This window comes from Plectropomus leopardus, chromosome 15 (genome assembly GCF_026936395.1).
Source record: "Plectropomus leopardus strain MGB_pleo_1.0 chromosome 15, ASM2693639v1, whole genome shotgun sequence".
Classification (NCBI taxonomy): Eukaryota; Metazoa; Chordata; class Actinopteri; order Perciformes; family Serranidae; genus Plectropomus; species Plectropomus leopardus.
Genome location: NC_142190.1, coordinates 6,775,268 through 6,803,066, shown reverse-complemented (window position 1 = coordinate 6,803,066; position 27,799 = coordinate 6,775,268). Strand labels below are relative to the sequence as shown.

The 27,799-nt window shown below is 39.1% G+C and overlaps 2 protein-coding genes across 3 annotated transcripts; one reads left to right on the top strand and one right to left on the bottom strand.

The window, feature by feature from the left end:
• Window positions 1–27: 27 nt before the first annotated feature.
• On the top strand, window positions 28–27,669 carry ftr82 (finTRIM family, member 82). 2 transcript variants are annotated; one of them, XM_088088689.1, is made up of 10 exons: window positions 28–167; window positions 797–887; window positions 5,983–6,075; window positions 19,256–19,866; window positions 24,179–24,274; window positions 24,364–24,597; window positions 25,372–25,531; window positions 25,624–25,680; window positions 25,900–25,962; window positions 26,366–27,669. In XM_088088689.1, exons 4-10 carry the CDS (start codon window positions 19,276–19,278, stop codon window positions 26,884–26,886), a joined length of 1,722 nt encoding a protein of 573 aa, XP_087944815.1. In that variant the 5' UTR covers window positions 28–167; window positions 797–887; window positions 5,983–6,075; window positions 19,256–19,275; the 3' UTR covers window positions 26,887–27,669. The 2 variants fall into 2 exon arrangements, with proteins under 2 accessions (XP_087944815.1, XP_042354836.1); XM_042498902.2 differs by lacking the exon at window positions 797–887 and having other exon boundaries at window positions 31–167.
• On the bottom strand, window positions 3,435–11,767 carry ftr83 (finTRIM family, member 83). Its single transcript, XM_042499966.2, has 7 exons — window positions 11,149–11,767; window positions 9,586–9,681; window positions 9,187–9,420; window positions 8,087–8,246; window positions 7,902–7,958; window positions 7,154–7,222; window positions 3,435–4,284 (listed from the first exon to the last, which is right to left on the bottom strand). The coding sequence occupies exons 1-7, from the start codon at window positions 11,719–11,721 to the stop codon at window positions 3,761–3,763; spliced, it is 1,713 nt and encodes a 570-aa protein (XP_042355900.2). The 5' UTR covers window positions 11,722–11,767; the 3' UTR covers window positions 3,435–3,760.
• Window positions 27,670–27,799: the final 130 nt, after the last annotated feature.

Below are 27,799 nucleotides of genomic sequence, written 5' to 3'. Positions count from 1 at the left end.
TGCAGGCACGGCGGCCTACATAAAAACATCAGCAGTTTGGTAAATTGCACGGCAGTTAAGAGTGGTGGCATGGCCACCTGTTTGTGTCGGTTTTAATCGAAAAGACTGTGCATTTGAGCCGTTTTAAGCGCTTGTTTCGTGGCCGCATTTGGTGTAAAGGAGAAAAGGTAGGAAGATATCCACGTGCTACCTTGTTTCTTGTGATACAAAAACTTGTCAGGTGATTTAAGACGTCAGATACAATGCGACAAATAAGCTTTTACATCTTTGAATATTAGCAGCAAGTCGTCAAACATGCTCTTGAGTTGTTGCTGTAAATGTTATTTGCATGAAATAATCATTTATATCGGTCTGAGATACCGTAAAACTTAAATTAATGTATTTAAATCATTAAACTCAACAGACTTATATTAGAGACAGGCTTTTAATTCCTTTCACACTTAACTGTTCCTCAGGAAAGAAGGAAATACAATGAAATTATTGAGTTAACCCTTTAAAACTTAGGCAAATTTCTAAATTCTTTTAATTAACACCCTGTTTTTTTCATAGAAGCACAACATAAGTTATAAAAGTAACATTTAAGGCAGTCTGTGGAGTTTTAAGTGGTTTTAAGTGGTTTTCTTGGTTTCTCAAATTGCCCGACTTTAGCCTTTATAAAAGTAAATAAACTACTGACCACGTTAAACAGTCCCACAGTTAAATAGTAGGTCTGTGTTTGCAAGTGGTAAGACATATTTAGTAGTTTACAGTCTAGCCAATTAATTAATTATTATCATAATTCCTGATAATAATACAGGATACAGGTGGATCATCTCCCCACACAGAGGCTTCCGGCCTCGGTGAGCACCGTGTACATTTCTCCCCCAGAGGTCGCAAAAGGCTCACAGGTGATTTTACTGATTTCACAGTTTCTGTGCAGAGCAGCCAAAAAGTAACACTGTTTTAGTTGTTGTTGTTGTTGTTGTTGTTTTTAATGCATGGAATTATATATATATATATATATATATATATATATATATATATATATATATATATATATATATCATACTCTGAGCCAAAAATGTAAATGTGAAAATGAAGTTATATTTTTCTATGTAAAAATGAATGCTTTCTGTAGATTAAGTAATTAACTGGGGAAGTTACATGCTTATTAGTTTTTTGGTTTTTTTTGTTTTTGTTTTTTTTTTTGTTATTTCATTTATCTCGGGTGTCTTGCAATCAGGGATACACTATGCCTGAACTACGGCAAAACTCATCCACTGACCTTGACCTCGTGGATTCTGGAGACGTTTTTCATATCCTCCCTACTGTATCTTCAAAGTTTCCCCTTAAGGCTGCAGTTTTGGGATTCCACTATCTGAACTTAATGAAAGTTGCAGATGATTAGAACTGAAATGAAACCTTATGTATGTCATTGTCATCAGTTGGGATGTTTCATGGTTTTTAATCATTTTGTGTTCTGTCCTTTTATTATAAGTGAGCTGTTTGATGCTCAAGACACATACTTGTTAAATTGTTAATATCAAGTTAAGTAGCAACTAAGGAAAAATGGTTTAAAGAATAAGATATGTGAACATGTAACTGGAAAAATGCATGTACCAAAGTCCAAATGAAAGACTTTTTTGTCATTATTCGTGTTCCAGACCTCTAAAATGCTGCATAAAAACCTAAATAACTGTCCAATTTGCAGGCTACTTTGACAATATAATTGCTTAAGGTTTAGTAAAGATAAAGTGGCCACAAGATTGAACTGCTTGTAGTTTTTACACCTACTTTTGTTCAAATACAATAAGAAATAAAAAACACTCATGGGTTGCATCACTAATATTTTTATCTGCCTGAATCCAGATTCTTAATGACTCAATGACTGAACCAAACCACAAACATTTAAAACTGCTGCAAAATGAGGCTCAGCCATCTGTGAACTCAGGAGCCTCCCAGTCACACCTCAACTACTCCTGTACAATATCCTTGAACCTCTCACAAAACCAAAACACTGCTCTGTACAGACAAAGCATTAATCATAACACACAAACACGTCCTCATCTCACCCTTGTACCATCTTACAACAGATACAGGGGTTTAGAGGACTTTTATTTTGGTAAAAAAAAAAAAAGAATTAAAGACCTTTACACCATAAATTGATGCAAAAAAGGAAAATTTGTGCATAAAAAGTTGATGGATATTTCGAACATGTCAAACAAACATAAACAGATGATAATTAAACAAAATGGCAATAACAGAAATGGATGATGACCTATACAAAAAAAACAATGAAATGATTCAAATAAGCAACAAGAAATTAATTGGAACTTTATCTGTAACATAAAAATTAAATTAAAATTCACTATCATGCAAGTAATTTAGTGTTTGATACTCAAAATGTCAGAAGATCCCCAAACCCCCAGCTTTCAGGCTGTTCTCATGCACTGCATGCAGTCATGAGGGCTGCAATCACGTGACCGATGCTGTGACGGGAGTTAGACCAAAGTAAGAGCAAAGGTCTGCAAAAGGGGGCAGGTTTGGGTGGCAGTTGGGTCAAACAAACAAAGGACTTTACCCCAGGAGAGTGGTGTTGGTGTCCCGTGTGAAACCAGGTCAACTTTGAGTTATTTAAAGCTACATCGTAATGTTACATTTTGGGGCCATTTACACAGCAAGGGTTCTTGCATGAAACGTAAACTTTTGTTGCGGTTTGGCCTTTTAAAGCTCTTTTAAAACGGGTTCCAGAGTGTAATCTTTTAAAAATGCAACCCTTTCTGTCGCTGTGCAAACTGGCAATGCGCGGATCCAGTGAAATCGGTGACATCACGGCCGTATTTTGTGCGTGCGCATTGGTCTATGGCCTGTTACCACAAAGTTATTCCACCAACTACTGACCTGGCATGCATACTACCGGTTTTTGGTTGTTTTTGCAGGTCCACATACACAGGGATCGTTTTCACAATGTTATCATATGAACAGATTTTTTTAAAAATGGGAAGGAAAGACTTTTTTGTGTTTTGTGTCTAAAGGTAACTTTACATTAAGTGCTGAACAATTCAGCACCCAGCCATTGTTCTTTTCCTAATCTAACCTGTGAAACGTAACATTTGGTACATAACTTTACGCCAAGTTCATAACATGACAACACCCAACCATGAACCATAAAAATGTAGACTATAGAATATAGACTAAGATACCTTCATTAGACTGTCTTTGTTTTCTCTCTGGTCAGTTTATTATTACGAGGACTGGTTTTTTTTGAGATTCCATTTATTGCATTTTCCCCTCCTGTATTTCTTTAGGGATCATTGTAACTGACAACATTAACAATTTTAATGTAATATTATATACTGTGATATTTTCTGACACTGTTACCATACAGAGTAAATCTCATACTGTTTCAACCCTGGTAATAATAGCAGTGAGAAGTAAAAAAAAATGGAGCAATGTTTGTCCTTTATATAAAATGTTTATTGATAAAAATAAGTATCACATCAGTATACATGATCATGTGACATATCTCAATCAAGAACAGCCTTCATTATTTGTAATTATAAATTAAATTCATTTGTTGTGTACACCTGATTTTCTATTTTACACATGTTGATTTGCAGAATATTCACAGTCATTAAGAACAGCTCCTCTAATACTCAACACAGTCTTAAAAAATGCTCAGTATTGTAAAATTAGTAGGAAGTAGTACTCATGTTTTTGTTCTGTAATTTCAAACAAACTGAATCACAGTTGTACATTGATCATTGGTTATCATGTGTAATTACTGGATGAGGGTGATGGCAGATTCATACCAAACCCAGAAGCCTGGGTAGACCGCCTCGCTGAAGTTGGCCTTAAAGCGGTGGATGAGAGACATGGTTTCCCCTACAGTGTAGAAAGACAGCGTACCCCCGACGTGGTCCAGGAACACCCCGATGCGTGACGAGTAGGGCGCGTTGATCTCTATCTGGTCTTTGCTGTGGCGTGCAGAGTAGCTGGAATCGGAGCAGAAGAGACTCCAGGACTTGCGATTGTAGCCGATGCGGCAGCTGTCTCCGTAGCCCGTCCTCTTGATGCCTTTGTAGGTGACTCCGATAGCAGCCCCCTCGCCACTCCAGTCGACCTCCCAGTAGTAAGCTCCTCCAGCGAGAGCCTCCTTACACAGGACTTGGGGCAAGGAGTCGAATCTGGCAGGGTGGTCAGCGTAGTTCTGGGGGTCTCTCTTGAGGGCAGCTTTCCTGTTTCCTCGGGACAAGTAGAGCTGTCTGTAGGCTGTGTTTGAGTCCAGGGTGAGCTCGCAAGCATCTAGGGAGAGAAATTATAGAGATAAAATTAAACATTTACTTCACAAGAGGAAGCTGTTAACTTAAATACCTCGGGTTAAATGTAAATGAGCAAAAGCGCCCCTCACCAGCACACCACAAGCTGCAGGTTAATTGAATTTCTACTGCTGTTAGATTTTAACAGATTTGTGCAAAAGGAAAAGTGGTAAGACCCTCTGGCTGCACACAGAAATCAGAACAGTAACTGGGGTTGGATGTCACCTGCCTGCTGTTTATCTCCACCTCTGCAGGTCACACTTGGTGGGACACACGGTAGCGTCTCCTAGATCTGCTCGGCCTATTATCTCCCGGCCTATTATCTGGAATGCCAGAGGTATCGACACTGTTTGTGAGTTTGACCCCAAACAGAGAGTCCATCTAACAAAGTGCATCTTAAAAGCTGCAGCTGGTAACTTTTATAGGAATAAGTTGTTGTCATATCTGCCAAAATGACATTCACACTGAAATACATGAGATAGAAGAAAACCATGTCAATCCTCCTCAAGTCTGACTAAAACTGGACTTTTAAAATACATGTAGACATGTTAGTCCAACTGAAATCGTGCTTAGCTGAATTTCACGAGTTGGACTAATACACCTAGATAATGTGGTTTGGCGTCAATTTACTCTTTCATGTATACACCTCAATAGGACCTGAACTGGCCTAGGCCTTCTGCACATGCTTCATAGTTCCTGTGCAGGGCTTTGATCCGGATGTCAAACTGTATACATTTGTAGAAAAAAGATGAGAAAAACAAAAGAAAAATAAGGAGAGGTACCAAGGTACAAAGGTACCAAGTAAAGCGGAGAGTATGTATAAAATGTACAACACTGAAAAGTTATCATGCTGCTTGCTATTTTTTTGGTGTGTGACACAATAGGTCAGTTGGAAGAAGGTCCAATAATAGCTAGCTGACAGATGGCATATCAACACCTACCATGGTGGAGTCGAATATACTTTCGTCAGTAAATCAATTCTCCCCAGTGCTTGTATACTGGAAGGACAGTAGTTCAATTAAAAGGATTAATTGAGCTTTAACTGTACCTTCACTTTTCTGTGCATGTAAACGCACTGACTGGCATTTGCAAGAATTAACGCAGCCGAGGAAACGCAACTAATCAGAACCAGGAGGAGTCTCTGATGTAGCTGTCAATCATTTCAGTCAGTGCTGGTGAATTGCGGTTTAAATTGTCAAACGTGGCAGCGCTGATCAAATGTCAATCATGACTATTACTGCTTTGCTTTTGCCAGATATCAGACTGAACTGTTAACTCACTGCACTCAGTTTCCATTTTCAGTCTGACATTGCGTCCACTGTAAACGATTTCTGTTAGATTTTCCCTAACCAATCACAACAGACCAACCTTTCGGCCTGAATCTAACGTCGCTTTAAGTCCGCATTGGTGCATAGCCATGCCAACATAACGGAGAAAGGGTTGATGGGAGCAAAGTAAAAATGACTTAAAATGTTGGGTGATATTTGAAAGACGTAAATTAAGAGTAGCCTCGATAGCAGCGTTTATCTTGTCTCAAGCACTCGCCATCCTTGTTATTGAGCCTAATTGGTTCAGCCACACCCTTGATAACAGCTTTACAATCGTGTTAGTCCCTCCCATGGCACTGATTGGCTAATCACCTCCTCTTGTTGTGCTAAATGGTTGTTTTTTGTTTGTTTTTTAGCTGAGAAACTGACGTTTGATCTCATGCCTGACGCCAGATGAACCAGTCAACCTGAATTTGGTGGAGTGGGCAGATTCAAAGGTCTGAACTCAGGTAAGCATTGACTATTTCTCACCTCTAAGAAACGCAGGACTTTCACCCAGGAGACTAGCATTTGCATTCTGAAGTCAGCGTTAACTTATTTTAATAACAGCATAGCTTCATATGCTAGTATGTGTGGTATTCTTTGCTAGTGACGTATTTGACGTGTGTCATGTTGAATCAGTAACAAAAGGATGCTATTTAATGCCAAACCATGATATATTTTACTAAACCTAACCTGGTAATTTTGATGTAGAACATATTTAAAACTTAACACATGTTGTTTTGTGGCTGGTCATAAGTCGTTTTGGAAGTTGATGGAAGTTCAGTTATTTTGTTGTTTAGGTATGAGAGAGTATTTATCATATTTGATCAGTTTGATCGCAGTTCCTGAGCAGTAATTGACCTGATTGGCAGCTATGTTACAGACTACTTGGCTCCTGGTTATTTTTATTCATGTGGAGTAAGGAGGAGGACCATGATTTTTTTTAAAAAAGACTATCTGGTTCATGTATTGTTTTGTGGATATAGTCACAGTTTCAGCAAATATTACAAAAAATATTTTGTATAGCAGTTACCAACTACAGCTTTAAGTGTAACTGTAAGGTGAGACCCACAACCGTTGAAAGAAAAACTGGCAATTTTCTAAGATAATAAGAAAATATAAGAAATAATATAATATATATATAATATAAGAAAAAAAGCTATGAAACTATGAAAACTTGGGAAACCTTTGTGTTTTTTCCCCCCAAGGATGATTAAGCATTACTTTTGTTCTAATTTGAGTGGTTAGTAGACATCAGCTTTTCACACCCTCAGCTTAAATAATGACAGAGCACTTAAACTGCAAACTTAAGTTAAAATCACACAGCTGTGTAAGTGCCAGCTAATTTATTTGCAATGAGTCAATCCCAGTCTCTGTCAACACTGCAGAACATACAGTAGTTACTAAAAACCAGATTTTGTGGTCAGCCACAGGGTCTGACAGAGAACCTCATCAGCAGCTAATTTGCCTTGTGTAGTGAACTGAGCGGACAGAGCAGCGATCTGCGTCCCTGCAGAAAACAGAAATAGAGAAGCGGAGACTCACATTTCAGGAAATCGTCCCTGTACTGAGGCTCCTGGACTGGTAGAGGCTTGTACACGGTTTGTTCTTCATCTGGGAAAGTAAATATGAGTGTCAGAAAATTGTGACGGTGGTATAGTTCATTATAAAACTTTGAACTGACGATTTTTGTTTTTACTTATCTGAACTGCAGCTTCATAAAAACTCACTGGCAGTTTGGCTTCCTAATCAAAGTAAACATTTAACCATGTGATCGCTGAGTGACCTCAGACTAACCTCCAAAGAAAAACATCAAACAGGACTGCACAAAGCCCTATTGAGGACAGGGGAAATTGTAAATCTAACTTTCTCTAGACTAGTGATGGTTAAGGGGGACAGTTCACCTCAAAATCAATCTTATATCATCAATCGAGATAATTTTGGTTTGAGTCGCGATAGATATCGGCTGGAGAAATGTCTGCCTTCTCTCCAAAAAAATGGAACTAAGCACCAAAAATACCTTTTCGCGGTGATGCGTATTTCCGAAAATCATGACCCAAATCATGGTGCAGAAGCAATCGCATATCTACTGCTTGCTCACCTAAATGTGTGGTTTTGTTTTTTGAGTGACCTGTTCCTTTAATTTTTTGGGGGGCGCCTATATAATTTACAAATACCATAGTTCTGGTAGCTTTATGGATTGTGTAAAAGTAATTTGTACTGATGTTATTACCAACATTACATTGTTGTCCACACAAAATCAACAGTTATTTGTATTAAAAGAAAGACTCACTTTTTATCGACCGTCTCTTTTTGGAATCATCCAGTTGACAGAAGGTCATTTTGTTAACTGCAAAAATACAAAAATAAGGAGTTAATATGATGACATTGGAATTATTTTCATAGTGATACCTGAAATTTGAAGATATATCTGAATATTTAAATAACTTTTGTGTTTTTCTGTGCTCTTGAACTCACCTGCCTTGGCAACCTTAACCAGTTCATCGTTGCCAAATTCATTCAGGTGCTGTTTCATCTCAGAGACGGCCTTAGTTACCGGGCCGAAGGAGAAATAGGGGTTGACGCTCACTGTAGGCAGCTCCTCCGCCTCCGTCTGGGCTATCAGCATGTGGTAACTCTGATAAGAAAAACAAACAAAAACGCAGCTGTGATAAAGTGCACTTTAAATTAGCGTTCTGTTTCTTTTGTTCCATTTTGCAGCTTGAAGTACATTTTTAGTTAGAGTGAGTGATATACATTTTGACTAGAAATGCACTGTGATTGATGGATGCAGAAAGGACTATATATTATACAGTAGGAATGTTACTGGTACCGTTTAAGTTTTTAATTACTATTAAAACTGTGTTTGATTGCAAAGCTTTGAAAAAGTCACTGAAAATACTGTTTAGCAATAACCAAAATTCGCAGTAGCCTTCCAGACACACGTCTATATGGCACATCTTCAATATTACTGCATATTTTATACGTTTTTTAATAGAGCTTTCATCCAATTGACTTCAAATTTTGTCTGTACCATCTAAAGACCCACGACATCAAAAGTTAAGAAAAGCTTGAGTTTTCGTTAGATTACTTATTGGTTCTCTGTGCCCGTTAGGCCCTGTTCTGTTTTTTTTTTCTATGTCACAGGGGAAACATCCCCCTCGATAGTTAGAACATGTGCATTTGTGCCCCCAAAACAAACATGAAAGTAGCAGAGGACTTTGATTTTAATGAAATCCCATTAACCCATTTACGCAAAAAAAAATTGATGCAGAAAATGCACAAAGTGGTGCACACATATTGAAAAGAATACACCAAAATTAAGTGTTTCATGCTCAAAATTTCCTAGGGGAGTACCCCAAACCTTCTATTTCATATGTGTCACTCCCAATATTTAAAACACAACCAACACTTTTGATTAAGTTTGATATTTTGCAACACAACTCTGCCTATATCTTGATTTACTGATGACCCGTCCAAGACAAAACTGGCCAGGAGAGATGGTATTGTTGTGACGGCCCTGCACTGAGAGGGTGCTACTAAATCGATCTTGTGTCTCTGGAGTGGTGGTCAGTTACCTGGATGAAGTGGATGTGGTCCTCGGTGCAGGACAGCTGGGTGATCTCGTTGTCTCTCCTCCTCAGATCAGCGATTTCATGATTGAGACGCTCCATGTGGCTCTCTGCATTGTTGAGCGCCGATCTCTTGTTGGAGGAGATCAGCTTGGCCATCTCTTGCTGCATCCTCTCGATGGAGCGCAGCATGTCGCCAAACATCTTCTCGCAATCCTGCAGTGCCGAGTGGGCCGAGGTCTGCACCGGAAATGAGGAAGCATTAGTCAACTGGGTGTTACACTGGTTTCGCTAGAGAGAGACTGTCATCAGTCTGACACCAAGGAATGTTGTCTGTGTAGTAGTAAATTTAGCTTTCCATTCAACTACAGCGGTTAGACTGGTTTTATGATGGATGGCACAAACCTTGAGTGAGTCCACTGCTTGTTTTAGTTCCTCCATCTGCTTGAGGCGGTCATGAATCTTCTCCTGGATCTCGGCCTGGGTGGCGCCCAGACGTTGCTATGGGGAAAACAATGGACGTTGTTGTTGATGATGACAGCAGTTCCACAAATCAACAGCTCCAATTGGAGGAATCATTAAATAAAAAGAATACTTTATACTTTTATTTCAAAACAAAAGCTTAGTAAAGGGACGAGAAGGACGCATTTTGCAGAAAAACTCCCACACACTTGCAACAAATGTAATTTATTTTGATCTTTCAATAGCAAGACCTTCATCAAGCAATTTTTTTTTGCAAGATAGACAGTGTGCAGAATCATGAAAGGGATACCTCACTGATTTTCAACCAGCTTTGTATCAAAACAACGTGGGTAGTATGTGTCGATACACTGAGATAAACTTTCCTCCATCTAACCAGGGCCTTTATATCCCCCCTCCCTTCATGGCGAAACTCCGCTGAAACGAAAATGTGGAGGTACATCCTGTAGTTTCGAGCAACAGGAGCCAGAGAAACTCTGCCAGATGATGTAAAATACAACACAGCAGCGTTTCACTGGCTCTTGAGGATGTTGCTCTAACTACAGACTGTACCTCCGCATTTTCGTATTGCCCGCCAACCATGACGCCGCTATGACGGACACAAAGAAGAGTTTCAGAGAAGAGCTGGATCAAGACTTAACTGCTCCTCTCTTTCTCTCTCTCTCAAAACTCGGAACAAAATCTGATCAAACGGTAAAACTAGGCAGTGCTGATCGAAAACAAATCAAGATAATGTTATTGCACTTTTAGAAATGTATTTTAATGCCCCATTTTGCCATAACGGCGAGAGATTATGAGCAGCACATAGATACATAGTTTCCTGCACAGTGAAAATAGAAGCCGAAAAAAACGTGATCGGACGGTAAAACTGAGCAGCGCTGATCAGATATAAATCAAGATTCTGGTACTGAGTTGCCTATTTCTTGCCTTAAATGTTTCCAGAAACATTTATTCGCCTACCGTTAAACTGAACGGACAAGGTTGCATTACGTTATCCACCAGCAAGAGCATGTATTGATCCATTGCATTCTGTTAATTGTAGGTTTTCTACCTTTTGAGCAAAATCCAATTCCACTGTCCTTTTCTCTGTTTTCTCTGTTGATGTAACACCAAGTATCTGCGTCTTTCTACTATATAGAAGGCCTAGTTGTATGTGAAGAGTCTGTTTACATTTGTGAAATACATTTTTAAGCTTAAATATTAGCTGACATTTTGCTCAAAGTTGATCGTGAAAGTTTCGCATGCAGGTAGCTGCTTTGTCTTCATATGGGTGCGTCTTGCTTGTTCTGCTGCTTTATCAAGCAATACCTGCCATTGTATCACTAGTGCAATAAACCGTGGCAGGTACGTGTGTCTCCACTGATTCACAGTTAACAAAATGTTCATGTGCATGAAACAATACTTGTCATGTTGACAAAGAACTTTAGCTTTCTAAGTAAACTTGGTGACAGTCTGAAACCCAGCGCTGTCACTTTAATTAAAACATACCTGCTCATCCGCCCTCTCCTGCTCAGCTGACACCATGTCGTGACCTTTGTGCTCTTTCACCGTACACAGCACACAGATACACATCTGGTCGGTGCGGCAGAACAGCTCCAGACCCTTCTGATGCTGAGGACAGATCTGTCGGTCCAGGTGGCCGAGTTCATCCACCAGCTTGTGCCTTTTAAAAGTGTTTGACTCATAATGGGGCTTCAGATGCTTCTCGCAGTAGGAGGCCAAACACATCAGGCAGGTTTTGACGGCTTTGTGCTTCTTTCCGATGCAGATGTCACATCCTACATCCTGGGGTCCTGCATAGTTGTAGTCAGGGGATGGAGGTGGAGGCGGAAAGGATTCGGCGTTGCGTTGAAGGGTGGAGTGCCGGGAGCCTCCCATGCGTCTCGGGTTGGGCCTCTTGTTGTAGGTGACCCTGCATTGTGGGCACAGGTATGAGCCCGTGTGGTCAGCATGATCCCAGTAGGTCTTCAGGCAAACTGAACAAAAGCTGTGACCACAGGGGATGGACACGGGATCCCGGAGGTATTCCTTACACAGGTGGCAGTCCTGGTCTGAAGACATGGAGACAGTTTTAGTCCCTCTGATGCTGTGTAGGCAGTAAGTAGCTCCTGTCAGCACGGTGGCAAAGTGATCTCACAGGTACTACAGGCGCAATTTATATAGAGTAAACAGAGAGGGCGGCTCAACTGGTTAAGCCGAAACCAGTCAAACAAGGGCGGGGCAAGAAAAGGACACAGTGAATGCTTCCATCAGTTACAGAATGTGAGGAGAATGAATGAAATGTGTTATAAGACACAAGGTTTGGCCTGGAGTGTTGACAGCTAAAAGGATAGTTCCTCTTTGCTTGTTTTTTATTTTTTATTTTATTTTAATGTAGACGCCATGAAAATAAAAAAGGCAATACTGGCCTTGAGGACTTCATATATTTCTGAGCAGGAGAGGAGTTCAAACAAAACATGACAAGTCTATTTGGAAGAATTTCAGTCATATTTGCATCGAGGAGTAAAGGCAAAAAAATTTACATTCAAAATAAGCACAGTACATTCAAAAAAGGTAGGTATCTATGAAACTATGTAGTGTAAAGAAAACACAGGTTGAGTTTACTCTGTTAAATGTTAGACATTGCCTCAAGACAAACTGTCCCCTTTGGGCATGTGATGACATCAGTTGTGGACAAAGTGCCTTAAAGCCACGCATAAGTAAAAGTACAAATATCTTACAAGAAATGACTTTGGTAGAAGTTGGAGTCACCTATTAGAATATTACCTGAGTAAAGGTCTCAAGTGTCTGATATTTTCTGTAATGAAGTATCAAAAGTACTGTTATGATATTAAATGTGTTTAAGTGTTGAAAATAAAAGTACAAGTATTGATTTGCAGATATTTTTTTTTAAATATTCATTCAAATACAGTTGTCAAGATATTTAATGTCCTAATCAACTTTATTGTTTTTTGTTAATATACTCTAGTTCTGCATTTGATGCCTGCAACATGTTCCAAAAAGTTTGGACAGAGTCATGTTTACGACTGTGTCACATCGCCTTCTCTTTTAAAAACACTCAGTGAGCATTTGGGAACTGAGGACACTAATTTTTGAAAGTTTGAAAGTGACATTTCTTTTGCAAGATTCACAAAGGGGGGCACCCCAAAATCTTCAAGATTTAGTGTCTTTATTCAAGGAAGCGTCTTGAAGCTGGCATCACAAACAAAGGCATCCAAGTATTGAATACATTTAATTTAGTGTGTTAAGTACTTTTTTTCTGCTTCATTCCACTTCATTTCAAATAATTGCCTCAGCACTAGCAAAAGCCACAGCCAGAGGCATTATGAGTTATCCATCCTATTCCTGTGAAAGCGATATCTCAAGAACGCACATCAGAAATGTCTTCATATTTGGCACAAACGTTGAAGAAATAGTTTTTTAATGTAGTATTGTTCTTTCTGTCCTTCTGATAAGGTCATGAACAGTTTACCATCAAGTAAAAGACCCCTGTGTTTAATCGCTGTAGCTACTGATTCAGGAAGACAGTCTTTGAGTTGTTGATGGGATAAGGGCACCAAGAGTGAATTAGAATTGTATCACATTGTATTGTTAACGGCCTGTCCGGGTTTCCTTTTCACTCGTGTTGTGATCCACACCTGCTGATTAGCTCAGCCATTGTTTTGGTCGTAAGTTGCATCTGAAAAGCATCAACAGACTCAGTGTTTCTAATTTTCAGCACTTTGGCTAATAATAATAATACAGCTGCTTTTCTCACGTGCAGCTGTAATGTCTCATGAGTATCAACATCCACAATACCTCTTTTAACCCCTTAAAACCTGAGTGACTTTGTTGGATTTCTAAAAACAAAAACAAAAATTAGCAAGAAATTCTTTTTTTTTAAAATATAAGAAAATTACCTGAAAATTAGCAAAAGAAAAGAAGGAAAAAATTTTTAAGTTCTAAGATAATTTTAAATATATAATTATGATAATTGTCTGGACATTTTACCCTGTCTTTTAAAAAATATTTTTTTGAAATCTACTAATTTCTCGCCATTTGCAGGATATGTCTTGCTCAAGTTGTTTAGAGAAATAAAGCCAATATGCACAGGGTTCAAAGGTTTTAATTCTTCTGAAAGGGGTCTGAGTTCAGCACACGAAAACAGATGTTGGTCCAGGTTTCATAGGGTTAATTTTGATGTATGGTCAATAGAATAAGTGTTATTATGCCAATCTAAACGCTCTTTTTTTCCTTTTTTTTATTAAGTTTAGTTAGCCTTCTTGAGCCAGAGAGACCTCCTTAACCTTCATCTCAGCCCTAACGAGTTAATTATCAACTCTGTTTTACTTCGCATTTCATTGCCACTGATTGGTTTCAGAGCAGTTTCTATGAGTCACAGAAAATTTCTGTGGTATAAAAACCACTGTAATATCTCAAATAAGAAAGTGTGCTCATTGAAACCAGTTGTAAGAATGTTTCCTGTCCTCAGCTGAATACTTTCCTCTGTAGATTTCACCTTACAGTGAACACACCTCCCAGCCAAGATGAAGTTTCAGGGCTGTTGAAATGGAGATAGGAATGCGACTACACTTGATAGCCCAGATAACAGGAGGGCCGAGAAAGCCTGCTTAAAAGATTCCATTGTGTTCGAGCCAGCAGGGCCAGAGCCCAGTACCAGGCATTATAGGGTCTGTTGTCCGTCAACAACAGTAACTACAGCTGACATGCAAGACTAAATGTAGCATCTTATTGGACAAAAAATTCCTCTGACAGGGGCCGTAATGTTATGTGCGAGTGCGGCAACGCCGACCGAAACTCTGAGTAGTAACGACAACAAGGTGAAAACTATGTGTTAACAAAATATTTACTTTAAGTGTAGCCTAAATGTATTTGTTTTCATGAGAAAATCTTGTTTCATTTTATTTAATGAACAAAACACTTTGACCTGTAATAGGTTGAAATGAATGGTTACTCAGTTAAAGTAGTGTAACTATTTTAAATACCCGATCAAAGTAATGTAACTTATAACGTTTGATTACTTTTCTAACAAATGCTTTAAACCTGCACGGCAAAAAGATGCAAAGCAACAGAATGAAAGTTATATTCTATAATGTGAAATGGTGATGTGGAGGCATTTTATGTCCAAGAGGTCAAAAGTCAACTTTGCTGTGACATTATAATGTTCTGCAAAAACACTTTTCTAACCATTACTCAAAACCATTGCTCAGGAACAGAAGGGGAGACATTTGGTCCGATACTGAATTTGTGACACTAATCTTGAAACTGTGCTGATCGTATAGATAATCTGTGCTGCGTGGAGGAAGATGTGTGTGAAACATCCATGTTTTCATGGATGTATTGTGAAAGAAACTTGACTGGTGTGTAAAGGTATACAACCACATCGTGGTAATTCAAGGTTTGTTTCTGCGCTGTTCTACCAACCAGGCTGGCCATTTAGACCTGTTTTAGCCAGGAGATGGACTTTGCTTCCATAAAACAAAAATAAAGGAACTTTATGGAGAAGAACATCCTGTTGGTCTACACTTATTTAACTTATTAAACTTGATATTTGACACACAGCGATTTTCTGCAAAGTCTGCACCTACTGCAGATTTACTCCACCTAAGACTGAGTGTCGTAGCAGACAGGCTTTTGAAAGCAAACATGATCACATGGACGTCTGTTTTACAACACGTTTATGCATGTGATGCTTGACAAACATGCTTTCCTTGACACTGAATTGCTTCTAAGATGAAGGCTCCAGTCTGACCTTTTTTTAAGTTTGAGTTTGGCTGAATAATCTCAACTGTTTGTCATGCACAGTGCTTTGTGCCAGACAGTGGTGGACATTTACTCAAGTACTGTGCTTAAGTACAAATTCAGGTACTTTTACTTTGAGTACTTTAATCTCATACCAGTTTCTACATTTTACTCCACTACACCTCCGAGACAATATTGTGCTTTTTTTACTCCAATAAAGTTAGTTGACATATATAGTTATAGTTACAAATGAGGACTTTCATGCACAAAACACATGAAATATACAAGAGAAATGCTTCTGAATAATCTGGGGAATTTGACTCCCTGAATCAAATCTGAGGTCACCAGTCTTGGTGTTATCCTCGATTCAGATTTGAGTTTTCAGTCCCACATTAACAAGGTGACGAAAACATCTTCCTTCCATCTTAGAAACATTAGCTAAAGTACAGACTTTCAAGACTATGCAGTAATACGAAGTTGATAAAAATGACCAGTGTGGTATTAGTGCTTTTACTGAAGTAAAGGACCTGAATATGTCCTCCACCTCTGATACCATTCCTGTAGTACATATGTCAAATCTGCATATTGTTAAATTATGACACCCTAAAAAAAATGGGACCACTAGTTCGGGTTTGGTCCAGTTTTTGTAAGGACACACTCATTTTAACACTGAAATACGCTTCACGTGTGCTGTGAAGCTCTTCAGTTCACATCTCTTCTGTCTGTTTCAGTATTTTTCGTCTCTGTGTATCTGCCAGCATCACCAGAACACGTATTCATATTGTGTCTTCCTGTTTGTATTACTCTCACTCATTAGGTGGGTTGTTGTTTCCTTTAATCAAAAAGCCATTTGTGTTCTCCTGCACTCGCTCTGCAGAGAGCAGGTTGACCTTTCGCCCTGAACCTGGACTACGGAGTTGCAGGATAAAAAAAAAAAAACAATTCATATAGATGTAATCCCTCCAAGTCACCTCTCATGACCTAATAGAAGAGTGTGGCGATGCATTTTTCTGCACCCTCTGCCTGTATTTTCTATTTTTATTCTCATTTTCTGGGTTTGCAAAAATTTAAAGGGCATAACGCCAAAAGAACAGCAAATACAGAGCGGCAAAATGCCAACCGAGAGTGAATCTGGAGTTGGCTTTTGTGTCACTTTTGCTGGCAACCGTGTTTAAAAACAATAACTGACAATACCGATACCTTTTAAATCTCATTAACTCTTTCAAACCTGGATCGACATCACTTTTTCTTGTGCTGCATTTAGACGCCATTCACAAGTATTTAAACCTTTGGACATTGAGAAAATGTATTTGATGTCATTCAACAACATTAGGGGAAAAGTCAATGAGCACCTTTGCAAGAAATCTCCAACAAACTGCAAGAAATTTAGAAATTTAGAAAATTATAAGGAAAAAATGTCCAGAAAACTTAATTTAGAATTATAAAATATGCTAATTCTGTTGAATAATAATAATTTTAAAGCACTTTTTCAGTCAATTTTTTGTTTGTTGTTGTTTTAGATTCCCCTCCCTTTTTTGGTGCTATTTTTAAGGTAACTTTTTTGTATGGTTTACTGATTTCTTGCTAATTTTCTTTTGAAGTTGCTCATTGCTTTTGTGCTGCTTTGACTCTCTAAAAGAAATATACATTTTTGGACCTTTGTGCACTGTATGGTCTTTTCTATTAGAAATTAAGAGTGGCAAAGATCAGTTGTTTAATCAATTAGTTGAAATACTGAAAATTAATCAGCAACTATTTTATTATTACAGATTTATTCCTGCGTGTGTGTGTGTGTGTGTGTGTGTGTCTGTGTGTGTTGTGGTTATTTTATGTGTAAAGCATCTTGTAAGGTAGATTTTGATAAGTGCTATTAAAAAAAAATATTGTTATTATTGTTATTGGTAATTATAATCATAATAATAATCATAATAGTTTATTTGTACAGAAACTTATCAAAGCCTACCTTACAGGGTGCTTTATATATAAAATAACCACTATAAGACACACACAGGGGAATAAATCTGAATGAACAATAGATCAAAAAAAGTAAAACAAACGGGTAAATTTAAATCAAAAATAGAGCAGTGCAAGATTTAAGTGCATATTAGGTGTAATGTACAGTGTAACTCACTGGTAAATAATAATAATAATAATAATAACAATAATAATAATAATTTAAGAAATAAATAATTTATAGGTCATAGGAAAGCCTTGTGATTACGATGAGTGTTTGAATGCGATTTAAAAGAAAATACCGACGTAGCTCAATAGCTTTACATTTTTGGACTATGGTCAGATAAAACATACCGTTTAAAGAGGTCACCTTGGGCTCTGGGTAAATACACAGGGCATGTTTCACTATTTTCTGACATTTTATTGACAAAACCATAATTTGAGAAAGTAATGGGCGGAATAATTGATTATTAAAATAGTTGTTGTTGATTTAGCGCTTGATAACAACTCTCAAAAAAAATCGAAACCATGTTCAGGCGTCTGTCCCTTGGCAGGGCTGCTCACCACTAACAGGTAGTTAATCTGTAAGCACAGAGCGCTCCCTTTACTCTGCAGGAAGGAAGGAAAACTGGCTTATCAGAAACCTGACCAAACATGGAAAGGCGAAACTGCCGAGTGTATGAAGTAATGCAAGATATGAATTTAAGGTGCAGCCAGTGTACTTTTAACAACCTGTAATTGACTCTTTTTGCTACCTGATTTTGCAACAAGCAAGAAATGCAAAATACATTTAAAAAACTTTAATTTTAAGACAGAGCTCTTTTAAAGCAGTAGTTGACATTAATTTTTGACCCCAAATAATGGCAGAAAAATATGGCGAATGGGTCATTATTATTGGTAGAAACCAGTAAACTAGACCATGTTGAAATGCAAATTAGAGGCTATTATGTCAGCAGACACTTTAATACTGCAGACTAAGTCAGTCTCCTTTGAAATTTTCCCCCTTGCACTATGAGACTTTTTCAGGTTTTTATGAATGCAAAAATTTTACATGACTTGTGATTAGTCTTGCAAATATGCAAAACATGCACTACAGCAACACACCTGGACCGGACAGGAATGTTGTGCACACGCACTTGTGCATGTGCGTTTCCGTTTCTCAGTGTTGTGTCTCTTGACATCGACACTTACCATCTGACGCGTGAAAGCACCCAGACTGGTCCGACTGGACGCAGTGTAAATACTGCAGCTCTGAAGTCTGGCAGCTCTGCTACAAACTGCCTGCAGCAAGTTAAACTTTTAAAGTTTTTGGAGATAAACATCCCTGATGTTTGAAATTACTTTGAAACTCTGCTCAAGCCTCTGTTTGTTTATTGGGTGGTCCCTGAAATTCCTAAAGTACTTTAGGCTGCATTTATGTTTGTCGGACTATAACCGGTTTGAGACAATGGCGATTCTGTCTGACAACAATAGGTGGAAACGCAGCTGCCGAGAAGTGTGCGCACAACTTGCCCGCAGATGAGCCACATGAGAAATTTCAGAATAAAGGAAGCTGTGAGGAAGGCTTTTTTTTCTGGCACATTCGCTGTCACTTTGTGTGCTTTTTACTTTTCATTCATTCGCGGTCTTTCACTCTGTGCTCTCTCTCCTGTTCTGTCTACGCCCTCTCCCTCTCTCTCCCTCTCCCTGTTTGCTCAACCTGCTTATCTGAACTGGGCAGGGCTCGATATACTCACAGCACAGGGGGAGGGCCTTGTCTGCTTTCAATCAATAACCTCTGGAATTCAGAAATACAAGTAGGTCCTGTCTCTGGCAGGCTGTACCACACTCTTGAGGGCGGGCTCCCAGGCGCACTCGACGGACTCTATCTGCTCCTGCCATTCTCTGTCTGTTTCTGCAGGTCTGACTGAGCCCATCACAATGGCTGATCTCAGTTCTCCAGATTATTTCAGCTGCTCCCTGTGTGTGAACCTCCTGAGGGACCCCGTGGCGATCCCCTGTGGCCACAGCTTCTGCATGGACTGCATCAGCGGCTACTGGAACGAGGCTGACTACACAGGGATTTATATTTGTCCCCAGTGTAAGATCACATTCACCCAGAGGCCAGTGCTGCGGCCCAACGCCACTCTCAGCATGGTGGCTGAGAAGATCAAGAAGAGCGGTCTGAACCTCAACCTCAGTACATCCCAGGGGAACATCTATGCTGGGCCGAGCGACGTCCCCTGTGACTTCTGCTCTGGGAAGAAATTAAAAGCGTTGAAGTCCTGTCTTAACTGTCTGGCATCCTACTGCGAGAAGCACCTGAAGCCGCACTACGAATCAGCCACTTTCAAACGGCACAAGCTGGTGGAGGTGCTGCCAAACCTGGACAGGAAGATCTGCCCGCAGCACCAGAAGTCCCTGGAGCTCTTCTGTCGAACAGACCAGATGTGTATCTGCGCTATCTGCACAGTCAGTGAGCACAGGGGCCATGACATGGTCTCTGCTGAGGCAGAGCGGGGCGAGAAACAGGTAAGGAGTCCTCCTTTCTCTTTTAAACGATCCTTTTCATAGATGAAATACTCAAAAGAATGGGAACAGTAAGTTATAGCATCAGGAATACTGTAGTAATAGTGAAAAACTTCTCATGTCAGAACTACTTGAAAGAAACCACGAGCTGTAGAGGCAGAGGTGGGGTTTCCTGCAAAACTCCACCTTCTTCCAAGGTACTTTGAGAGGGAAAAGAGGTCAAAACTCCAGCAATACTTGCAGCATATAGAACAACTTTATTGTAAGATTGCGTGATCAGGATGACCCTGATGAAGGCAAAAGTGAAAACACATTGATCTTGTCTTTTGTTGCTAGAGTTTTGACCTCTTCAGAAACTCCCCGAATTCAACTTTAACATGTTTTACACTGATAAACTTGATCTTTGATACACAAGATTATTTGTTCACTGTAATAATTTGAGTTTAAAAAAAACATGGTGTTTTTCATATTGTAGTTTGTAAGATGTAAGATGTGTTGCTGGACCTCATTAGAAACTTTCCAGATGCAACTGTAATCTCTTTTAAAGACAGATAAACTTTTAAAAACACGCACATCCTTGATACATTAGATAGTACTGTCATTTGATTATAAAGTCACCCAATGTTGCATGTAGAACAACTTTATTGTAACACCAAGATTGTAAGATCAGAATGACCTAGATGAAGGCCATAATCAGAGACACGATGATCTTGTCCTGTGTTTCTGGAGTTTTGAACTCTTCTGAAACTCCTCTAAATCAACTTCAGCATGTTTTGTAGACATATAAACATTTAAAACAAGCACATCCACGATACATTAGATTAAAGATTAGATTTATCATGTAGAACAACCTAATTGTAAGATCAGGATGACCCTGATGAAGGCCAAAAGCAGAAACACGTTCATCTTGTCTTGAGTTGCTCGACTTCTTCAGAAACTATTCTAATTCAACAGAAAGATAAACATCGAGGCACAGCCGTGACACATGGGATTCTATAGTCAACGCAGTATGTTAAATTCAAACAAACAGGGTGTTTTCCCATTGTAGCATATAGAACAACTTTATTGTAAGGTTGTAAGATCAGGATGACCCTAAATGAAGGCTACAAGTTGAAACACGATCTTATCTTGAGTTGCTCTGCATCTTTAGAAACTCTTTTTCCAGCTGTTATCTCTTTTAAAGACAGATAAACTGCAATAAACAGGTACATCCTTGATACATTAGATTTTGTAGTCATTGTCACTCTCCTAATTCAACTTTAACATTTTTTACAGAAACATAAACGTCTAAAAACAGTCGGATCCTTGATACATTAGATTCTAGAGTCAATGGAGTATTTTGACTTAAAACGGGGTGTTTTTCTCGTTGAAGCATATAAAACAACTTTAATCTAAGACCAAGATTGTAAGATCAGGATTACCCCGATGAAACAAGTGGAAACACGCTGATCTTGTCTTGTGTTGCTAAAGTTTTGACCTTTTTAGAAACCTTCTTAATTCAGCTGTTGTCTATTTTGTAAATGTCAAGAAAACAGGCACATCCTTGATACGCTGGATTGTATAGTCATCGCAGCATTTTGAGTAGAAACAAACAGGGTGTTTTTCCCATATTTTCCTATATAGAACAACTTTATTGTGAGATAGAAGATCAGAATGACCCCAATGAAGACCACAAGTGGAAACGTGTTGATCTTGTCCTGCTTGACCTCTTCAGAAACTCTATTATTATCTGATATCTCTTTGAGAGACAAATGAACTTTTTAAAAAAGGTACATTCTTGAAACATTAGATTATTTAGTCAATGGAGTATTGTGATTTGTTATAAAACAAACAGGATGTTTTTTTCCCATTGTAGCATCTAGAACCGAGATTGTAAGATCAGAATTACTTAGATAAAGGCCACAATCGGAAGTGTGTTTGACTTTTCTTGTGTTGCTCAAGTTTTGACCTCTTTAAAAGAGATTACTGTTGATTTAAGGGAGTTTCTAAAGATAATTAAACTTTAGGAAACAGGCACATCCTTGATGCTTTAGATTATGTAGCCCCTGGAGTATTTTGAGTTCAAACAGAGTTTTTTTCTCATTGTAGCATGTAGAACAACTTTATTGTAAGACCAAGATTGTACGATCAGAATTACCGAGATAAAGGCCACAAACGGAAACGTGTTTATCTTTTCTTGTGTTGCTGGAGTTTTGACCTCTTCAGAAACTCTCTAATTCAACTTCAAGCAGGATGACCCTGATGAAGGCCACAAGAAAAAACACATTGATTTTGTCTTATGTTGCTAAAGTTTTGACCTCTTTAAAATAGATTAAAGTTGAGAGTTTCTTAAGACAATTAAAGTTTAATAAAGAGGCACATTGATTATACATGAGATTATGTAGTCACTGGAGTATTTTGAGTTAAAACAAACTGGGTGTTTTTCAGATTTAAGATCAGGATGACCCTGATGAAGGCCACAAGTGGAAAAACGTTGATCTTGTCTTGAGTTGCTGGAGTTTTGAACTCTTAAGAAACAGTTGAATTAAGAGAGATTCTTAAAATAGTCAAATTTTAAGAAACATGCATATCTTTGATGCGCGTAGTGTTAAAACAATCAGGGTGTTTTTTTCCAATGTAGTACATCGACTAACAGTATTATAAGATTGTAAGATCTACATCATTCTGATGAAGCCCACAAGCAGAATCGCTTGTCTTATGTTCCTTTAGTTTTGGCCTCTTTAGAAACTCTCCTAATTCAACATGTTTTACAGGCAGAAATTAGAGTAGTAGTAGAGTATTTTGAGTTAAAATAAACAGGGTTTTTTTCCTACTTTAGTATATAGAACAACTTTACTGTAATATCAGGATGACCCCGATGAGGGCCACAAGTGGAAAAACATTGATTTTGACTTGTGTTGCTCAAGTTTTGACCTATTTAAAAGAGATAACAGTTGAATTAAGAGAGTTTCTAAAGACAGTTAAACTTTAAGAATCAGACACATCTTTGATGCATGAGATATATCAGATAGCATATAGACTTTATTGTGCTGTAAGACCCAGATTGTAGAATCAGGACGACCCACATAAAGGCTACAAGTGGAAACGTCTTGTCTTGTGTTGTTAAACCTCTTTAGAAACTCTCTTAATTCAACTGTTGTTGTCTCCTTTAAAGACAGATAAAGGTTAAGGAAGAGGCACATCCTCGATACATTAGATCATATAGTCACTGGAGTATTTTGAGTTCAAACAAACGCAGTGTTTTTTCCAACTTCTGCCCCTGCACTACGCCTGGCGCTTGTACTTTGACCCATTTCATGCTATCAGCTGAACTGGCAGGCCTTCACCGCCAAAACAAAATCCAGCTCTCTGATTAGCTGTGTGAACACCGGGGGTGGGAGTGTCGTATAGCCTCTGAAAGCTCAGAGAATGTGGTGTTCCAGCTGTGGGAATAATACACAGAAACTTCCTTTTGCTGCATCGGTTCCCACCTGTGGGAGTGGGTTTGTAATGATACTGGAATGTCAGGGAGGCAAGGCCTTGAACACCTATCACCACAATGAAATGACTCACAATCACATGGCTTGTTAAAGGATGTACAGAAGATAAGAGCGTCAGCAGATACTGTCTTTAAATCGGAGCAATTCCAGTTTTTATGCATGCGTAATTTAAGAGTTTTTATGGCAGAGATACGAGCTAAAGCAGTTTTTAGGGCATGATGAAGTAATAATTCAGTTTTCCTTACAACACGGGGAGTCTGGTTTCTCTCATCCAAAGATTTACAACCTGAGTCTCACACATCTCACTCCCGCTCTCTCCCCTCCCCCCTCTCTTGTTCACTCCCCCCCTCCTAGATTCCCCACATTCCTCAAGCTTATCTTGAAGAATGGGTTGGTGGGCTTGAGTAAAAGCTGAATTAGAAGCGCACTATTTGGCGTGTCAGTGCTGCGTGCACCTTGAAACATCTCTTTAAAAGTCAAGCAGCGGTAGATTCACATTCCTAACATGGCCAGAATTCCACTACAGATTTTTCCCCCCGTCTCCCTCTGAGATAAAAGCTGGCCGTATTAAGAAGATTCTTTGAGCCGGGTTTATTAGACATGCCGAAGGGCCTCCCCAGATATTCCTTGATGAGAAAGATTTTTTTTTACTGAACCAACAAATTATGGGTCTTTATGTGTCGTACAATAAAACAGCATGACGTTCAACTAAATCTGATTTAATGCAACTTTTATGATTCTTAACATAATAAATTAAAGGAGGCCGGTCAGCGTGGGAGTGCGCGCTTAACAAAACAGTGGAACAGATGGGTGTGTTGTGTGCTTTTATTTTGCAGAAACTCTTGGGAATCTCCCAAGCTGAGATCAGACAGAAATGCCAGGAGAGAGTGAAGGAGCTGGAGGAACTGAAGACTGCTGTGGATTCATTAAAGGTAAATATCATTAATTTTACGTACGCAAAAAAAGACGTTTTTTGTTTGTGTCTTCTGTAAAACGCTGACACTATGCATTATCTGTGCAGAACTCGGCCCAGAGAGCCATGGTGGAGAGCCAGAAGATGTTTGAGGACATGATCCGCTCCATTGAGAGAATGAGGTCAGAGGTCACCAAGCTGATCGGTATCAACGAGAAGGCTGCTTTCAACCAGGCCGAGGCTTTGATCGAGAGACTGGAGCAGGAGATCGATGAACTGAAGAAAAAGGAGTCTGGCCTCAAGCAGCTGTACAGCACTGAGGACCACATCCACTTTTTGCAGGTAACAAAAGAACCCACTAACACTTACTGACATCTGGCTTTTGTCTTTCGTGAAATGGCTCTGCAGTAGTAACAGATATTTATCAGCTCCAGCTCTGATTGGCTCCAATTAACCATGATGAACACTAATTTTTGCCCTTTCCCGGCTTGACTATCAGTAACTTCTGCAGCTCTTTGTCACCTCAGCCAATAATTGTGTCCATCTCCATCCAAGCAGCACTCGAACATTTTTTCAAATTAGTCGTCACTGAGTGTCAAACATACCCCTTTTCCACCAAAATTAGTGCATGTTCACATGGATAAATAGGCTATAAACTGCTTTCTTATTGCAAGTACAGTAGAGCTGTGTACATGGCTCTGCAGCAGACAAGTGTGCCTTCCTTTGTGTGTGTTTCTTTTGTTTTGTTTTGTTTTTTTTGTTTATTTCTTTTGGCGTGTTACATCTGATATCACAGACAAGCCAGCAAATAGTAGAAAGCAGCATGGACAGACACCAGTGAACATTTTATGGTGGTCACTTCTCTTAAGACTTTACTAACTTATTCAATCTCTCTTGGTGCACACTTATTTGAATTGATGTTTTCGCACTGCAGAGGAGGAAACGGACAGTAATCAGTGGTGGTGCATCATTGCATCTCCCTGGTAAAATGGACTAAAATTAGCACATTCACCCAGGTGTTGTGTCACATCGATGCTGATGAGAGCCAGAGGTGATAAATGTTTTCAACTCTTTCTGTTACTTATAAAGTTCACAACGCTTTTCCTTTCCTGTCAGAACTTCAACTACCTCTGCACCCCCACCGACGACAGCTTCATACCTAAAGTGGCGGTGAACCCTGACTTCTCCTTCGGGGCTGTCAGGAAAGCCGTGGCTGAGATCAAGGATCGTCTGGAGGAGTTTGGCAGAGAGGAGCTGCTGAGGATCTCTAAGTCAGGTGTGACCTCAGCTGCAGAAACGCTTCTACATGATGGGCAGAAAATGCAAATGAACTAAAATTGCTAAATATAAATTTGTCCTGTCTTATAGTAAATGAAGTTCCGGTGTACACCACAGAAAGTCGAACATTGGACAGACGGAGCAGAGGTGAGTGCTGCCACGTCCTATATGGCAATGTCAAACTGCGGGAGGTTAATTATTGTTGAGGGTGATGACGTAGTCGCCATGACTTGTAAGAAGAAAACTCACAAAGTGATTGCATCATAGAGTTACAAACACTTCAAAAAATCCCATGCACAAAAGAATTACAGGCATGTGGGTGTGTGCAGTTCACGTTGACCGAACACGGTGCTTCTTCATGTGCAGGCAAAGAGGTGGTGGACAACGCTCCTCCTCCAGAGCCAAAGAGCAGAGCGGACTTTGTGAAATGTAAGTATGCAATGTACCTGAAATATGACAATTGAACTCACGATAGATAGATAGATAGATAGATAGATAGATAGATAGATAGATAGATAGATAGGGATATCACTTTTATTTGCTTTATTCTTGTTTACCTTTTGTGTACGCATTTTGTTCTTGCCTTTTTGTTTGAGTTTTATCGACCGTTTTCTGTTTGCTAATGTTTATTTTATTATTCCCAGAGTTCCTGCCTTTGCTTTGTCTGTCCAAGCACTTTGTAAACAACTGTTTTTAAAGGTTGCAATGTAAATAAAGTCATAATTATCTGTCTCCTGGGACAGCCCAAAATCACACAGTGTACACTGAGCTTTAGACAGAGGTGAGGTGTTGTTGGCAGTTATATGAAAACGAATCACTTCTTCTTCTCCAGACTTCTGCCAGCTGAAAATGGACTCTAACACGGCCTACAAGGAGCTGTACATCTCTGAAAGCAGCAGAAAAGTCATACGCACTCGGGAGCTGCAGCCCTACAGTGACAGCACAGAGCGGTTCGACAGCTTCGCCCAGGTGCTTTGCCGTGAGGCGTTGTCTGGAGGCCGCTTCTACTGGGAGATCGAGTGGAGCGGAGAGTTCTCCATCGGCGTGGCCTACAAGAGCATCAGCCGGAAGGGCAAAGGGTCGCTGTGTCTGCTCGGCTACAACGACAAATCCTGGAGTCTGCTCTGCTCTGACACCGGTTACTCTGCCTGGCACAACCGGGTGGACAAAGCCGTCAGCGGCCCCCACTCCCCCAGAATAGGCGTGTACCTGGACCACACTGCAGGCGTGCTGGCGTTTTACAGCATAGGCAACACCATGACCCTCCTGCACAGGTTCGAGACCAAATTCGTCGAGCCTCTCTATCCAGGCTTCGGAGTTGGAACCTCAGTCAAGATCTGCAACGTGAAGTGAGCACCTATGTTTGAGCTTTCATTCAAATATCCTCCACATGTTTCTCATAATATGCAGCCATGCTTTTGGAAATATATATTTTTGCAAACCAACATTAATGAAGTTATATTTTTGAAGAAAAATGTTCCTCCCTAAAGTGTGCATCCTTTCTTTTTTTAACGTTACATATCACATTTTACATCTTGCATTGATGTCAAATCACATTTTCATGATAGTTTTCAGAGATATTATTGAAATACATAATCACACAAGTACAATATAAAGTGTTATATTTAAGCATCTGATCATAACTGCTGGATAATATTATAACATGTCAGTCTCCGTGGGCTGAACCTCTTAATGTTAAAGGTTTCCATGGAAGCATAAGGGACATGATATATCTCAAGTAATAATGTATTTAAAAATGAATGTAACCCGAGATAACCTGAGGTACATTTTCTTATATATGAGGACTTTTATTCATGCTAAATTAATTTAAAATATATTGCACCCTTATGATCAGCATGAGTAACACAAAAACAAGCATGTTGGTGCATTAACAGATATTATTTACACATTTTCAACAACATATCTCACTGGCATGTTCTGATATTATCTGATAGTTGTCACACCAGTTGCTGAGAGTCCTCACAGCTTTATTTTCACTTGAACTAACCCTTATTTAATTGTATGTATGTTTACATATATATTGGACAACCAGAGTATAATTCATATCAAGAAATGACTTGTTTTTTAACAAAATTATTCATTGACGGTTCTAAATAAAGAGCTAAATTAATGGAATTTTGTGTTTTGAGATTATATATCCATTTCAACATCAAAAGAACCAGATAGTGTTTTATCTGTATTTTCAAATTAAAGGTCATATTCCATTAAAAATTATAGGTATGGATTTAAATAAGAAGATATGGCT

Bases quoted from the DNA above. Each gene is read 5' to 3' on its own strand.
- ftr82 (XM_088088689.1), top strand. From the start codon at position 19,276: ATGGCTGATCTCAGTTCTCCAGATTATTTCAGCTGCTCCCTGTGTGTG. The intron at 24,275-24,363 runs GTAAATATCATT...TTATCTGTGCAG, and splicing joins CTGCTGTGGATTCATTAAAG to AACTCGGCCCAGAGAGCCAT. The intron at 25,532-25,623 runs GTGTGACCTCAG...CCTGTCTTATAG, and splicing joins GCTGAGGATCTCTAAGTCAG to TAAATGAAGTTCCGGTGTAC.
- ftr83 (XM_042499966.2), bottom strand. From the start codon at position 11,721: ATGTCTTCAGACCAGGACTGCCACCTGTGTAAGGAATACCTCCGGGAT. The intron at 9,421-9,585 runs GTTTGTGCCATC...TTTCCGGTGCAG, and splicing joins AAGCAGTGGACTCACTCAAG to ACCTCGGCCCACTCGGCACT. The intron at 7,959-8,086 runs GTGAGTTCAAGA...GTATTTTTGCAG, and splicing joins GGTTAAGGTTGCCAAGGCAG to TTAACAAAATGACCTTCTGT.